We start from the raw sequence: 16,808 nt of genomic DNA on the forward strand, positions 1-16,808 counted from the left end.
TATAGGGCAAATAAAATTGGGGAATAAGGGCACCCTTGAAGGGTCCCCCGGGAGATGAAAATTCTGGCCGAACCACCACCTATTAACTGAACTCTGGCATATGGGTCGGTATACATTGCCTTAATGGCCTTAATAATTTTAGGGCCTAAGCCCCTCCATTCCAATAACCCCCATAAATACATCCATGCAACACGGTCAAAGGCTTTTTCGGCATCGAGAAGGATCATGGCGATCCGACCCCCCCCGCCCCCCCGAGGCAGCAAGTGCATCAAACAGCGTGATAGCACGCCTTATATGGTCAGTTGTTCCCCGACCCGGGATAAACCCATGCTGCCAAGGGGAGACCAAACCACCAATGACCCCTCCTAGCCTATTCGCCAAGACCTTCGAATACATTTTAGTGTCTGCATTTATGAGGGATATTGGACGGTACGACCCGGAGTCCTTCTTAACTTTACCCTTTTTATGGAAGATTATGATATTCGTCTCTTTCCATGAATCTGGAATTACACCAGAACATGAAATACCACAAAATAGGTCCAATAATATTGGGGCCAGAACTTCCTGCAAACACTTCTACACTTCAGCTGGGATATTATCTGGCCCAGCGGCCTTGCCAGCTGGCGAGTTCTGCAGTGACATTACCACTTCATTCAATTCAATGTCCCTATCTAATACATTTCTCTCTTCATAAGTCAGAGGGGGTCCACCATCCTCAAATGCTAAACTGAGGGAATCTGCCCTAGTCTCCTCTTGATACAGTTTTTGGTAGAATTCCATGAAAATCCTTCTGATGTCTTCTGGTTCTGTATATTCTTGATTATTAACCTGTATTCTACCTATCAGATTTTTACTAAACCCCTGCCTAATCCTCAATGCTAATAGCTTACCAGCCTGTTCCCCAGTCTCGTACATTCATCCCTTATGTACCTGGTAGTCAACATCGCTTTTCTGAGCATCTACCTTATACATTTCCGCCTTAAGCGCTAGGATCTTGCATAGGCTTTCATTTGCATCTTTCCCCTCTGCGATATCTTTTACATGTTGTTCCTCTCCCAATACTAGTTGAGCCACTATCGTCTCGTGTACTTCCCGAGCTTTTTTCCTTTGGCTAGCAGAAAAACTGATTTCCTCCCCTCCTAATGCTGCCTTGAAGGCGTCCCAAATGGAATTACGAGAAGCACTATACCTGTTCATATCGAAATAGCCCTGGGTCCAGTTCTTAATATGGTTCACAAATTCAGGGTCTAATAGTCTCCTCCCAAACGTCCACCTCAAGGGGGAGTTTCCTACATTCACCATCTCATATTCTAGACTCAATGGGCTATGGTCTGATATTACCTTCGGCATTTTACGAATCCCTATCCTTCCTGCCTCAGTACGTGAGATGAAAAAATAATCCAGTTTGGTGTATTTTTTGTAGGGGCATGAAAAATGAGTAAAGCCTGGATTCAATGGTTCCTTAAACCCCCAAACATCTAGCAAATTGTGCGTGTTAATTAAGGCGGATAAAGCTTTAAACACCTTAGGTTTACACCCTACATAAACCACATTATTATCTCCACTAGTAAAATCTGCAGATATATTATGGTCAGCGCAAACTATAAGAGGATACGGCCAATTCAATAATTCCAGCTCCAGTTTATCAAATAAGTCAGGTTTGTCCTGATTGGACCCATAAACTGTACACAATGTGATCCCTATCTTAAGTTTCGACTATAGCCCACCTCCCCCAAGCATCTGATATAGAACGTTTACATCCACCCAGATTATTTTTTACCAAGGGCCACCCCCCTGATCATAGATGTTTGCCTAGAGCACCCCACAAGATCGAAACCCTTAATATTTAACAGATGTTTCTTGGACCAGGGCAGGTGCGTTTCCTGAAAGCATAGAACGTCCAGGTGGTTTATACCTACAAAATGTCCTAATTTCTGCCTTTTAAGCCAGTCATTCAGAGCCCCTACATTTAAAGAGCAGATCCTAAATTTTCTCATCATTCCTTTGCTCAAGAGATGACCCTCCATACATTGGAACTGTGACAGTAATACACCTGAATCTATTGCGTTTTTCTCTTTTTACCCCCATCTGCCCACCCAACCCACCCCCAAAAGAACCCACCACCAACCCCCAACCCCCTCCCACCCAGTGACCCCCCACACTGCCACCCACCCCCGCCGAAAAGCTGCCTACCCTTCCCCGAGAGCACTCAGACCTAAGTCTGTGCATGTGATGTACGCGATGCTAGAAGGTAGCATGTCCTAAAACACAACACAAGCTTCTAAGCCATGAGGCTGGTGGAAAAGAAAGCAACTCCTATATAATGAATATAGTCACCAATGTGCAGCCCCACTAGCACTTTCTCTTCCCCATTTTCGACATCCCATCATGGCTCAATGTTTAAACTAACATCCTAACCATTTATCACCTCCCCCACGACTCTTATCATCAATTCAAACCATTATCATAGCCACACCTTATTATTTGTCTAGTGAGGCCAGATACTCCTTTGCCTTAACCTGGGAGGTGAAGTACCAAGTGGCCCCCTGGTTAATGGCTTTTAGCTGAGCAGGATTAACCAGATATGCCTGGATTTTTTTATCCTGAACCGGCTTCGGCATCTGCCTTAATCTCCAAAGCCTCTCTACCATTATATGGCAGAAGTCCGGCCTCACAAAAAACGAAACCTCGCCACTTGATCTCCTGGCGTCGGGTCTAGGTTTATCTGATATAGACTGCCTCAAGAGGAAGTTTCCAAAGAAGACCAAAATGGCCCGCGGTTTGTCACCTTCCTTTACCGGTGTACGCTGTTTAAAGGGTATGCGATGGGCCCTTTGAATTTCAGATGACCAGTTCCATTCGGACAGTTCTGCAAAAGCTACTGAAAAAAGGGTGATTACATAGTTCCTTGTGTCGGGCCCCTCCAAACCTTCCTGTACCCCCAGAATTCTTAAGTTATTTCTTCTTAGCCTATTTTCGGACTCCTCCAACTTCCATTGTATGTCCTTGATCTGGGCATCATGGGCCTCCACCATCGTAACTGCTTTGTCAGCATCAGTTTCGGCACCCATCACCCTTTCCTCCAGGTTTGCAACTCTTTCCCCCATATTGGAAAATGCCTTTGATAGTTTTCTGACCACGCCCTGCATTTTCCTCATCCCAGCCTGCATTTTTCTGCTATCTTGACGTGCCTCATCCCTATGGGCAAGTATAGCCTGATGGATGGTATCGAGCGTAGGGGGGGTCTTCGGGTTTCAACTGGGAGGTTGATTTACCACAGGCGACTGAAAGTGGGGTGGTCGCAGAATAGTACCACGAGAGACCTTTTCTCCCCTTATTTTCCCTTCCCATTTGGCCTGGCACTTTTTTAGTAGTTGAAAATAATTCCTCCTCGCTCTCCTCCAAGTCTGATTCCAGGCTACTAGCCCCCTGCGAAGTACTTAAAACATCATCAGACCACTCAGCTTCCTCCGTCAAAGAAAAAAACAGTCACTTGGCTCCCTCTCATCTTCCAAGCTGTTTTTATACTCCAGCGAATACTTGTCTTCTAATGCACCTGATGCTTTTTGACTGTCTATATGATTCTCAACCTCTTGAGTTACTGGCATACTGATAGACTCTGGTGCTGGATTAGTCTCAACACTCTTATTACTGCCTTCATTGTTAATGGGTGGGGTATTCAAATGCCCGTTTTTTTACACCCTGGCTGATTACAGGACTCTGTTCCTGGAGTGCCACTCGCCCCTTAGCCCCCTCCCCCCATAGCATCAGGCTGGCCCGTACCCGACAAGTTCTCTCTGACCAGAGTTGCCTGAGCTGCTTTGATTGATACTTCGGGGCTTTCCGCAATATCCATCCGAGTTCCCACTCCGCTTCCAACACCGTCACCAGCGTTTTCAGCCGACAAACTCACAGCACTGATACTCACTGTGGCCGCTGATTCTCTTCCTCGCTGCAGCAGGTCTACCACTGTAGGTCCAGCCGGCTTGTTTTTCGTGGTGCCTGCATTCGCGGATCCACCCTTCCCTCTCCTTCCCTCCATCGGGCGCGGTTTTTGTGCTTGTCCAGGAGGGTTTTCGATGGGGGTCGGGCCGCTCTCACCAGAGGGGAGAGGAGCCTCGCTTGGCGCTCTGCGAGCAGCTGCTGCTGCTGCCGCTTTGGCTGCTGCTCCACTCTGCACTGCCTTCGGAGCCATGACGAAATCCTTCCTCAGACGGAGGAGCAGCAGGCGTCGCAGGTAAGACTTCACGCAGCGTCTCACCAAAGAGGCAATTCCGAAATTTTGAAGCCGGGGGCATTTACGGCAAAGCAGCATTCGTAGCGCTGGGAGGGGGGTCAGAGACAAGGTCCGACACGGGGGGTGCACTCTGTTCTTCAAACCCAGACCAGCCACTTCAGAGCAACCGGACCGCTACCTCCTAGCTCCGCTAGCGTCCACCTATGCGGGCGGCATCTTGCTCCGCCCGCCCATGATCTTTTTATGTGGAGCTGAACTGAGCTACCCTGCCCAACAGGGAGGCATTAATCAATCAGTCACTATGGGCAGAGATGGTAGGACCTCTTTCTAGTCCAACATGGTAAGAATGATATCCAACTCTCCTGGCAAGAAGAGTTGGATAAGGAGAGGCAAATCTGTTGCACCATTAGAAGTGTAGTCCAAGAGTAAATCTTCTGTACTCTGAAGGGCGCGCCTTTAAGCAGTTTTGTCATGTCAACCTTTATATGCATCAGGTGAATCTGAACCGGTTCAACGGAATGGAAGCATATCATCCAAATAACAAATTGTGGACAGAGATCTCTTTAGAGACACTCTGTAGTATGCACCTCGTAAATTCTCACTATTGGGTAGATGAATGTCTTTTTGGAAAATAAGGAACAGAGTGCAAGACGTCCTCGAAGGGCCTTCCTACTGTGGATTGTATTTACTGTTTCAAATATCTAACAAAGAAAGAAGTGCTTCCACTGTTGCAGAGATTTAGCTTGTGCATGCCTTGCTGAAGATTCACAAGAATTATACGAAGGATGAAAAGCAGACGCTCTACGTCAGAACCAAGGACAGAGACCTACGTGATGTTGTTGTCCTCAAGGGTTTTTCCTTTTCTATTGAAGTCTTTGGCCATATAAGCCTCCTAATGTGGAGCGTTTCAATGACCAGCCTGATTGTTAGAAGACAAGTGGAGAGGACCTGGAAGTCTTAGATTGAACCTTTGATGTTAAACCACTCTCGCAGCCATTGGACAACAAGTTGCACAACCTTCCCACTAGCCTGGTGGTTTGGTTAGTCAGTTGGCATGACCAGCAGCAAAAGACCCAGGGGGAGTGGGTGTTATATAAATGTTGTTGACCGATCAATCAATCAATCATATTACCATTTCCTTGACATCTGCTGTGGGTCCCACAGAGAGCAACAAGAGTCCCAGGAAGCACCATAGTAAAGACTGGATATTTTGGGATGTATGAAACCTGCACCAACTTTAAGGCAAATGTACTCTTTGACACAAGACTTGTGCAATCTTCTCTGTTAAAGGCTACACAGTTCTGCATCAAGATGACCAGACAACCACAGAAGGCATACGTCATTACAGCCTACATTTAATTGCCTTTCTACACAGAATGGACGACTCCCAAGAGTAAAAGCAGGACGTCAATATAAGAAAAAAAAATCATGTCAGCAAAATAAGAGGTGGTATTATGTGGAATATTGTTATCCGTATCTGTAACAAAATAGGCTGTTAGCTGGGAAGGAAGGGAGTCCTTCCACAACAATAAGTAGAAAATCATGATAGAATCAACGCACAAGTTCAATAAAATAGGCCTGGGCTCAGCACCTTTTTAGTAGGACACAGACCAGATATTTTTAATATAAGGGAAATGTGTAGAGTAGTTAGCATTACCAAAACAGTTTATTAGGCCAAATAGAATAAAGAAAACCAATTTCTAGAAATCAAGCAACATTTAATTAAAGTAAACTACACGAAAAGGATAAAAATACAACCAGGAGAGCCAGTGATATCCATTTTAAAGTTTTAGGGGAAAAAGGCACCAAGAACAATAAACTGCCAATCATAAGTCACTGTCTGCTGTTGACCGGGACCTATGTGCAATTTCAGGCATGCTGCAATTGAGCAGAGGTCGGATAAACCTAGCAGGACTTCATAGTCAAAGTTTTGTTTTCATCTGACTTAAATCTTTTTTATCGTAGTCAAAATCCTCGTGCACGGCAAAGTTAAACGCTGTATCTGGCGAGGTCCATTTGAAGTCGGATAGCTGCTGACGAAGTCATGCTGAATGAGTTGGTTTCTGCAGGAAAAGGTGAGCAGAAATATTACATTTTTGCCGCTTTCAAAAGCCTGGGAAGCTTTTCACACGTTTACCCTGTAAAGATTTCTACGTTGGAACCTGGTCTCTCTTTTAAAGCTTGAATACTTTCAGCAGGACATGCCTACAAACTGTAGCTGACGAGGTAGCAAGGAAGGCAGATACCTCAGCTGTGAAGATAGGCTAAAGTCTTGTTTCAGGTGGCAGAAAGCTTCAAGCAGTTGAACAGTCTTGGATGATTAGTCCCCGTTCTCCTTCGGTTTACAAATGTGTCAACTTTTTGAGCAGTGGAGTAAGGAAACCTTATGTGCCCCCTGCAAGGGTTGGTGAGGGGTCCTATTGCAATACCCCTTTGCGCTAAAAGCTGTGGGTGCCTCTCTAAGTATAGAAAACTGGGCCCCACACCACAGGGTCTGCGGGGTGTCCAGTACACCTCTGTTTTGGAATAGCTTCTGTAGGTCACTTCTACAGATCTTAGGTCCTCAGGGACGACATTTAAGTTCAGTACACATTGCCACAGAGGTCATCAGCACAGCCAAGTCCATGTCCATGTCCACTTGTCACTGCTCAACTGGGCAGTCTAGGAAAAGACCTCTTGCAGTTTTTGATGTCCCTGTAGCCACACAGTAGGTCAGACAACTGTCCTTAGAGTCCTGGGTAAAAGTAGGACCAGGTTCAGCCCTTCACTATTCTTTGAAAGTCCAGATATATTCTGATGAGCTGGGTGTGAGGTGCCACCTTAGTACAACTCACCAATCAGTAGACTAGGATACTCAGGGACACTCCATGACCAATGACAAAAAAAGTCCCCCTTTACAACACATCCTTTCAAATCAAATAGGATTCATAGAGTGCTGCTTGACACCCATGAAGGTATTCCGACGCAGAGAGCCCTGCTGCACGGGAGGGATCAGTTAAACAGCCATGTCTTGAGTCCTTTCCCGAATTAAAGCAGCAAGGATGATGTCCTGAGATGAAGGGGGGATGTTGTTCCAGGATTTTGCAGTGAGGTAGGAGAAGGAATGCCCTCCACTGTTGCTTTGGCGGACAGGGTGGGTTGGATTTGTGAGCAAGGGAAAGGGAGGCACAACGCTGGTGTCTGGAGGGTTGGTGGAAATTAAAGCAGTGGTTAATGTATGCTGGTCCTTGGTTGTCTAGGGCTTTGTGAGTGAGGATCAGCATCTTAAATTGACATCTCTTCTAGATGGGGCGCCACCGGAGATTGTTGAGGTGGGGGCGGGAGGGGGTGATGTGTCCGCTTAGGGAGGTCAATGATGAGTCTGCCCGCTGAATTCAGTATTATCTGCAGTATCCCCAGTAGATAAGACATGATTCATTACTATGTAGAGTGCGTTGCCATAGTCCAGCAGGTTGGTGACAAGAGCTTGAATGATGGTACGATTAATGTTGACTTGAAGCCATGTGAGGATCGGACGAGCATGGGGAGGGTGAAGAAGCAGGAGGCAGAGACTGCGTTGATCTGGCTTTTCATGTTGAGCTTGCTGTCCAGGACTAGCCTTACTGCAAATTATGCCACAGTGCACTATGCTTAGTGAAGTCAACAAGGTAGAACCTTTCTGTCCCTGGAGGAGACTATGGTCCAGCCGGGAGTGTGTCTAGGGAAATGTGCAGCCCTCCCTCCAACCCGATTCAGAGACCAACACTTACCTCCAATGAATGGAGCCAGGCTCGCTGTACTTCGCTTTGGGATTTAATAGCCACTCGTTTCCGATGTCTCAATTTACAGTGGATTACGAACGGAAAGGCCTCAACTGGTCCCTTTAAAGTTACCAAAGTGCCTGAAACCTCCCCAGCTGCCTTTCCTGAGAGAGGATGAGTCACATATCTAGCACTCAGGTTTTCCTGGCAAAAAGCCCAAGCCATTGTTTCTGCTTTGGGAGCAGTTTTCACATCTCATCACGAGGAAAGCACAAATAGGGAAGCAGCTGTAGGCAGGCTAATGTTTGATTAACCTACTACATCTTCAAGCATTTTTAAAAGTGACTTTTCCTGCATATTTATCAAATCTAAATTATCCACTTAATTGGATTATAATACATAGTAAAAACCACGGTTGAAAGCAATCTGGAGCTTATTCCAAACCACAGTTACCAAACATAACATTTCAATTGCACTTTAGTTTCTCTCCTAGAAACAGCTATAGCCTTATACAGTGAAAAATGCTTTTAAGGGCTTGTCACTGTAGGACTATGCCAATCCCAACTTCTTACATGTTCCACTTTTAAATTGGAGGTACTCTACCTTGTGGGCCACAAGGCCTACTTGGAGATGACTTATGATTATTCGATGCGATGTTGTTTAATACTCCCTGTATTCTTAGGGCCAGAATGTGCGGTCGCTCATTTAGGCACTTAGCCCCCAAATACTGGAATGCTCTACCACTGAATATGAGGATGGAGCCATCTGAAATAGGATTCCGGAGGAAATTAAAAACATTCCTTTTCCCCACTTCATAATCCTGTTTTCTCAGGCCCTAGGTAGAATTTATCAGTAATTAGCGCGGGGACACACTGTTCTATGTGTAGCCAGGCGCTTTATAAATGCTGTATTATTAGTATTATTATTATTATTTAAAAGTAGAGTTTCTTTGTGTCAAAAAAGGTTATTTTGATAGGTCAGACTGTAGGTTTGAAAGCTGCACCAGTCAGACTACACACATAGGCCTGAACCAATGTTTTTACTGTCAGCCTAGTGAAGGATATGCACTTCAGTCCACAGGTAACATGTAACCTCCATTCAGTCGGTGTATTTCCTACACCATATACTATGGCCTTCCTGAAAAGTTAAATATGCCAAGCGGGGATTAGCCATTACCATTTTTTTAGGTGTCAGAGCATATACACTGGACATCAGTGCCCCAGTGTGCAGGGTTCAACAACTAGTATTAGCACTCAGCAAATAATGAGTTGACCATGCAAAAAGATTTTCTCGCAGTATTCTACATAAAACATTTGAAGAATATTTCAAAAAGGGTAGAAACCAGTGTTCAAAGACCCCACTGTGCAGAGTGGACAACTGAAACGCCTTTCAAATACCACTGTGCAATTTCAGAAGGGATTGCCTTTAAGTTATATTCAATTGTTTTTTTAAAAAGCGGTTTTCTTTTTATAAAGTGGACCGAGATATATTATAAACATTGAGGAGTTATTTAATGTTTATGATTATCAATGAGGTTCCAAGTATGAAGTTAAGAATATCAAGTAAAAAACTGTTGCTACTGGCTTAATACAGTGCAAGTTGGCGAGGACTTTGTGTAATTCCATGAAAATAGAAATCATATTAGTACAATTAGAGAAAGAAGTATCCGTTTTGTTGCACAGCAAACTGTGCATCATAGAGGAGCTACCAAAACAAATTCTTTGAGACAAATTTTATAAGGAGTTTGACCCAGAGTACCTACCTTTGTTTTTTCCAGGAGGAAGTTGAGCATTTTGCCTGTAGGAGCTTCCAGCAGCGCTTCCTTTTGAGGAACAGTCACAACGCTTCTCTTCAGTCTGCAGGGGACTACCCACTTCATCTGTAAATGGGAGATAGATCATTAATACTGTTCTGCATTTATGGCCACAATTTTGCTTTACCCATAAATGTAACGGTCCCATAACACAACCTTGCTGAGCGCAATAGAGTTATTGATGTAACAGCTCTCACGCTTCCCAGTTTCATGTATGGATTTTTGTTTTCTATTGGGACACCCAGATGACCCTCGTTTTTAGGTCGAACTGGTGTAGCAATGCGAAGCATTGCGTCCAGCGAAGCATCTATTGTTACTCACTTCCTGGGAATCTGAGACAGGGGATGTGCACGCGCAAGAGATTTCCCCATGTGAGCGCGCACGTTCACCCACACGCCGTGCACATCTCCTGTCCCACATTGCCAGGAAGTAGATAACACACACACACGTGCACACACACACACACACACGCACGCATGCACACACACACGCAGGCACACACACACGCAGGCACACACACGCGCAGGCGCACACACACACATGCGCAGGCACACACACACATGCGCAGGCACACACACACACGCATGCACACACACGCCCCCACCCCGGGTCTGTCGGACTCCTCTTGTTCTTATAGTGGGCAACGGCAGCAGTCTAAACGGGCCTCACCGGTCCATGACTAACCCTATTCACGGCAAACCCTGGAGCTCAATCGGTACTACTCACTTTCAAGCTGAGTCCCTCCCACCGAATGTACCAGGATGTATGGAGACACAAAGGTACGTGCGCACCAACAGCCAGTCAGCATTTCGCAATTCTGTACGACGCACAAAGGCTGGTTGGCCAGGCTGTCGCTAATGCTCCAATCATAGGTCATTTTACACATTAGTGGTGCCGCCCCCTTCAGAAAATTTCAGCCGAGGGATTGGTTGTTATGCGACCCGGAAGTGCTACAATGACGTCCATTAAAAGTTTAGTAAAGGAAGACGGACATAAGGCTGAATTTACGGGCAGCCCGTGCAAGTAACGGACAGGTAGTTGGCGTAGTTTGGAATCGCAAAACGGGTGGCGGGGCTGGTGCTATATTTTACAGAAATCTATTTTGTGTTTTTAGTTTGTAGTTTTTGATAGAGGCTTGCCCAATTATTAGTTACAGCGAGTCAGGAGCAGGAGTTCTGAATGTTTTTCTTTCTGTATTTCACTATAAGGATCCATGTATTCCCACATCTCCTCTTATAAACTTGGCTCATAATGCTGCCAATTAAGTAGATTTTACATTGGCATTTCATGCACATTTTATATGGTTTTCATTTGTAATAAAACCTTGAAGCAGGCGGAAAGGAACCTAAAGGTGCAAGATCTACGCGACCACATGGGTCTGCTATCAATTTGAAGCTAGCATCTTTAAACGCAAAAAGTCTTGTGTCACCATTATTGATACAGGACTAAAAGTCTCAGAACTTAAAGCTATAAATCGCACCTAATGGGCTACTTTTGAGTGACGTAGGATAACTTGACGCCAGTCTTTATTCTTGGAGCTAGTCAAAACGTGCGAAAATTACCTGCTTCCTGGTCTTTCTTACATCTAGTCTGTCTTGTATTTTGCTTTCCTATTTTGGAGTATGCTATCATTTCAGTCCTTTTGGGTTCGTTGATTCATCCAGTTTTGGGCCTTTCCGTTTTCTCTGTTTGAACTCTATCACTTGGGCGTTGTCGGTGCTCACACTCATGATAATCTTAAATGCAGTGGGATGGGGTTTGTTTCCTTTCACTGGAACCTCTTTAGTTACACATCGGTGCCATGTAGTCTGCAGTGACCTACCTCTTATGAAACCTTGTAGACCTCAGTGGGGCCTCCTTATTCATTACAACTCCACTGTTGCTTGCACTTCATTTGGATTTTGCATATTGTATCAGGGCTCTATATGCCTTAGTGGGGTATTACTCTTTATAAATTGGATCAAACAACTTGTTATGGATTCTTTATCATTATTTCATCGTTCTTTCTGACCTTCGCATGATTACCTAATTGATACAGGATCCTTATAACGTTTTCTCGCACAGATGGATGGTGTGGCCCTACAGGAATGAGGTATAGACTACTATAAGTGGGTGAGGAGGCGATCCCTGTGGTAGCCTTGGATATCTTTTTTCTGGTGTCAACCATAGAGAGACAGCACTTTTGTGGACGGAGTTCCCTGGTTTCGGGTCTACCATATCTGTGCTATTTACCACCACATTTGCTGTGCATATGGAAACACTAATCGTGGACGGGTTGAGAATTTGAGAATGCACGCCTTTTGGTAGAACTATCACCATCACAAGAAAAGTCTTAAAAAATAAATCAGAAAGGAGGGTCACGTCTTCTTGATATGTTAATGAGTCTTCTAAAACCCCCCACCCCATTCCTTCGATCGCACCACCCACTTTCCATTCAGCTTTCCAATTAACTGGGGCGCTTCCTGCCTTTGTAAAACTGCAGAAGAACAGCTTAATAGCTTTGGCCTCCCCCTGCCTCTCGCGCCATTAAGTGAAGGTTCGGCCCCATAAAGGGAGCACATCTGCGCCAAAAACCCTTCATGCAGAAACTCCCTGCTGCAAATGCACCTGCCATGACAGAAAGGGTTTCTGCGCCAGCTCTCCCCAGATACAGATCTACGCGATGGGTGCATGTTAGGTAATCTCAGTTTTCAACTGCACTGAAATACATACATAAGTGCTACGACACAGAGGGCATGATTGTGCAAACAAAAAAGTTGTTAATCTGCTCCTACGGATTTTGCCAAATAACACTTTCCTGAAATACCGTGCAAAATCCGCCAGTCGCAGGTAATCCCATCCCGAAAGGGATTTATGCTGCCACTGACAAGAGTAAATGACTATTTCAGGAGTGAGAAAAGGTGAGAGGATTTAGAAAAACAATACCCTTGAACTCTCCACTTCATTCTTAAACTTTCTAGTGAAACCTTGTCTCGGCCTTTATACGGCATCCTTTTGTTACAACCTTGCACTCATAAATCCTCAAATTCGCGCATGTAATTCGGATTCTATGTACCGTTGTCTGTTTATTATCCCTAGTTTGTGTATTTATTTATTTATTATACAGTTTTCTATAGTGCAAACAAGACCCTTGGGTTTCAGAGCACTTCACAGTTAGATGAACGAGAATTACATTAGACAGTTTTAGTTAGGAATACTATCATAATGGTGGATAAGGATTACAAGGTCATTAAGAAAAAACAGTGGCTTTAGGTAGGTTAGATAACAGTTATACTAGGAGTATTCAATCTTCCTCTATATGCTTGTTTAAAGTGTCTTTTCCTTTGTCTTCTATGTTCTCCAGTCCATGGAACATCTTAGATGTCTCTGAATTGAATAGTTAGCGCTTAGAGAAGATGATTATGGAAGGAACTTACTCATTAGAAATATCTTGGTTTCTCTCTTAAAAATTGCTAAGTTTGGAATTTTTCTGATGTTCGGGGGAAGTGAGTTCCAGATTCTAGGGGCTGCTCCTGAGAATGCTCTATCATAAGTTTTTTTCTTCCTGAAAATGGGTGGTCTCAGTACCAGTTCCTTGGCACTCCTAGCTGGTCTGCTTCCTCCAGATATTTCAAATTTTTTGGGCAAGATATCTGGGAGTACTGAGATGAAGTGCTTTATGGGTGATACACGCCATCTTCAGCTGTATCCTGGCTTCGTATGGTAGCCAGTTTAAGGCTTTCAGGTGAGGGGTCATTACGTTGATGTCTTCCATGGATGTGATCTTAATGTATATCTGTGTGTCATCCGCGTACATGTGGTAGGATATTTTGGAATTTCGGAGAATCTCTGTTAAGGGTTCGATATCTAGGTTAAACAATGAGGGAGATAAAGTAGATCCTTGTGGAACTCCTATTGCGTTAGGGCTTGAGGGAGATACAGCTTGGTTGATCAGAACTCTTTGGGTTCTATTCTGTAGGAAGGATTCAAACCAACTTAGCACCTTGCCAGATATTCCCATCCTTTCACGGAGTCTGGTCAACAGTTTTTCATGATTGACCGTGTCAAAAGCCGAAGACAAGTCGAGTAGGATAAGCAGACAAGATTGATTGTGATCTAATGCCTGAAGTGCATCATTGACTATGTGTAAGATCGCCGTCTCCGTGCTATGTCCAGTTCTAATCCCGATTGACATTCATCCAATAGTGAGAAATTGTCGATCTGTTGGCTCAATTGATTTTGCACACATTTCTCTTAGCTTGGCAAGAAGAGGAATGTTGGTTACTGGGTGGTAGTTATTTGGATCTGCTGGGTTCGCCATAGGTTTTTTGATGATCAGTACCACTTGTCCTGTTTTTAGACATTCTGGAAGGCTCCCCTGGGATAGGGAGGCATTTACAATTTCTGTCCATATTGGAATCACTGTATGGCAGATTTCTTTCAGGCATTTTGAAGGTAGTGGGTCATTGTAGTGATTATTGGGTTTGATGTCTGATAGCGTTTTGCCACTGCTATTCTGATCCAATATTTTGAAAGTGTCCCATTGTGCTTTGTTTTTTATCAAGTTATCCACAGTTTTCGCTGTGTTAATGTCTAATGATGGTGAATGGAGTTCCAGGTTGTCTGCTGCATTCTTGAGTTCTCTTTCCAGAGTGTTAGCTTTGTCGGTAAAAAAGTTTGAGAATTCTTCGCAGCTTAGTTGCGTTTTTTTGATTTCTTGGGCACTTTTGGCCAGCTTATTTGATTGCTGTTTTAAGATCTCAAATAATTTCCGTGGTCTGTTTTTGGTGTTGTCTAATTCGGATCTAATGAATTCCTTCTTGGAGTTAAGGATCTTTTTGTTATATTCATTTCTAATTTTTCTGAGGGATTTCAGTTTCGGGGATGATGGGTGTTGTCTCCATTTTCTTTCTGCCAATCTCAATATTCGCCTGTCTTCATTCAATGTCCCATTGAACCAAGGGTTTTTAGCCTTCTCTGTAACTCTTTTCTGTTTTAGTGGCATGATGTCGTCGACTATTTTTGTTACTGTAGTAGAGTAGTGATTAGTTAGATCACTCACATTCTGCAAGTTGTGAGGTAGGTTTAGGTCTTTCTCACATCTTTCAATTAGTAGTTCCATATTTGCATCTCTGGAGTCTCGCAACCATCGTGTGTTTCTCATAGGTTGTGTTGTTTTTATCTTCCTCCATGTGGGTATCAGGAAGGTTATGGCATGATGATCTGACCAGTCACACGGCTCTATTGAGAGGACTGACGTATTATCTTTTTTTTAAATTACCCAGTCCAAAGTAGCTCCTTTCGAGTGAGTTGGTTGTGTGCATGTTTGATAGAGATTTAGTTCCGATAAAAAGTCTTTAAGGGCGTTGACCTGTTTGTCGTTGTCGTTCCAATGAAGATTGAAGTCTCCTAGATATATGTTATTTATTTCATTGTTAGAATTCGCCGTGATGATCTCCATTAATTGGTCTATGAAGATCATATTATTATTACCCGGAGGGTGATAAAAGGCATGTAGGTTGGATCTTTGATTGTTGTTCGATCTTATACTGAGACCTAGGTATTCGCATGTATCTAGAGGGTCGGATTGTATTTGGCTAACTTCCAAGTCTGATCGGTGAATGCAGGCTATGCCACCTCCTGTCTTTTTTTGCCTATCAAGTCTCACAATATTGTAATGAGGGGGCACCAGTAGGTCCATACCCGGGGACGGGGATTCTGATAGCATTGTTTCTGTAAGGATTGTTACATCTATTTCCTGGTTAATGATGAGATCGGCTATGTCAGAGGCATGTTTAGTTGCTGACCGACAGTTGAGCAGTAGGCATTTTAGTGTTATCCCTGTTATGTTTGTGTTCCGGTGTTTCGATTCTGTGATCAGTTGGACTCGTTGCAGATCTATCTATCTATCTATCTGCCTCACTCTATCTATCTCTCTATTGCCCTCTATCTATCGATCTATCGCCCTCCCTCTATCTATCGCATCACCACAGCATCAATCTGTGCAACCATTCAACAACAACTGGTTCAAATATGTTCTCTCAATGTTTCAAGCTTCATTACAAATGTCCCAAAAAGATGTTAATATTTCACTTCTGTTCTTGGATTTTCGTCACAATAAAATACACTGAACATAATCTTCACAAAAGTTATTTACAAAAGTTTAAGCTATTGCCATTATAAATTACAATAACTTTTATTTAAGTATTAATTATTTAAAAAAATTAAAAGCCATTTTTATTTGTAATATCAATACATCTAAGTCACGTAAATGCAACACATATTGCATTACAAATGCTATAGTATAATTACAAATGCTATAGGTGTCACATTTGCGAAAGTTAAAACTATTGGCATTGTAAATGACAAAGCTATTAATTTCGCTATTTTCAAAACCAACACATAAATAAAACATTTGTCATTTACAAAACCAATAGCTCAAACTTTCCTAATGCGAGACCTATTGCATTGCAAATGCTTGGTATTGTTTGTATATTACAAATACCCACTCATGACCCCTGTTTTTCAGATGGTTTCTTGGCACTGCTCATCCATCATTCATGTTCTACTTGGTGCTTCCCCACCTTAATGTCACTTCCTGTGTGCACTGACACTAACTAAAGGCTGGGTGCCACAGAAATCACTGCATCAAGGACTGCCTTCTGTCCTTACGAAGCCTGCCAAAACTTGCTTCTGGAGTTAGAGATTTCGCCTGCTGGAAGACCAGATTTAATCAATTTATGGGAAAAAGATGAACCTTTGTGCCCCTCATTAAATTAGAGCACTTCAGCCTTCTAACTGCAGTTTTGTATAATTGTCAGCGGATTCTGACAAACCTGAATCTTTGGGTTAGAATCATGCACTTCGTTTCAAGAGAGTACCCATAGATGTAGGTAAACTATTTGTCCATATATTCTTTTAGAGTACTTTTGTTTGTCAGCATGTGTGAAAAATGAGAGAAAACATGAGTTTGTATACGGAAGGCAATACGAAGAAAGATAAAACGCAATGCAAGCCTTCCTATAGAGCTATCAATCTG

The 16,808-nt window shown here is 43.5% G+C and overlaps 1 protein-coding gene across 1 annotated transcript in view; it reads right to left on the reverse strand.

Moving 5' to 3' along the window:
* Nucleotides 1-16,808, reverse strand: part of RUNDC1 (RUN domain containing 1) — a 142,249-nt gene that overhangs the window by 23,965 nt on the left and 101,476 nt on the right. Inside the window, exon 4 of the mRNA XM_078645327.1 lies at nucleotides 9,740-9,856. Coding sequence (XP_078501453.1) covers nucleotides 9,740-9,856 — 117 coding nt within the window. The remainder of the gene's footprint in view (nucleotides 1-9,739; nucleotides 9,857-16,808) is intronic.

The sequence above is a fragment of the Lissotriton helveticus genome, chromosome 5_1, assembly GCF_964261635.1.
Source record: "Lissotriton helveticus chromosome 5_1, aLisHel1.1, whole genome shotgun sequence".
Lineage (NCBI taxonomy): Eukaryota > Metazoa > Chordata > Amphibia > Caudata > Salamandridae > Lissotriton > Lissotriton helveticus.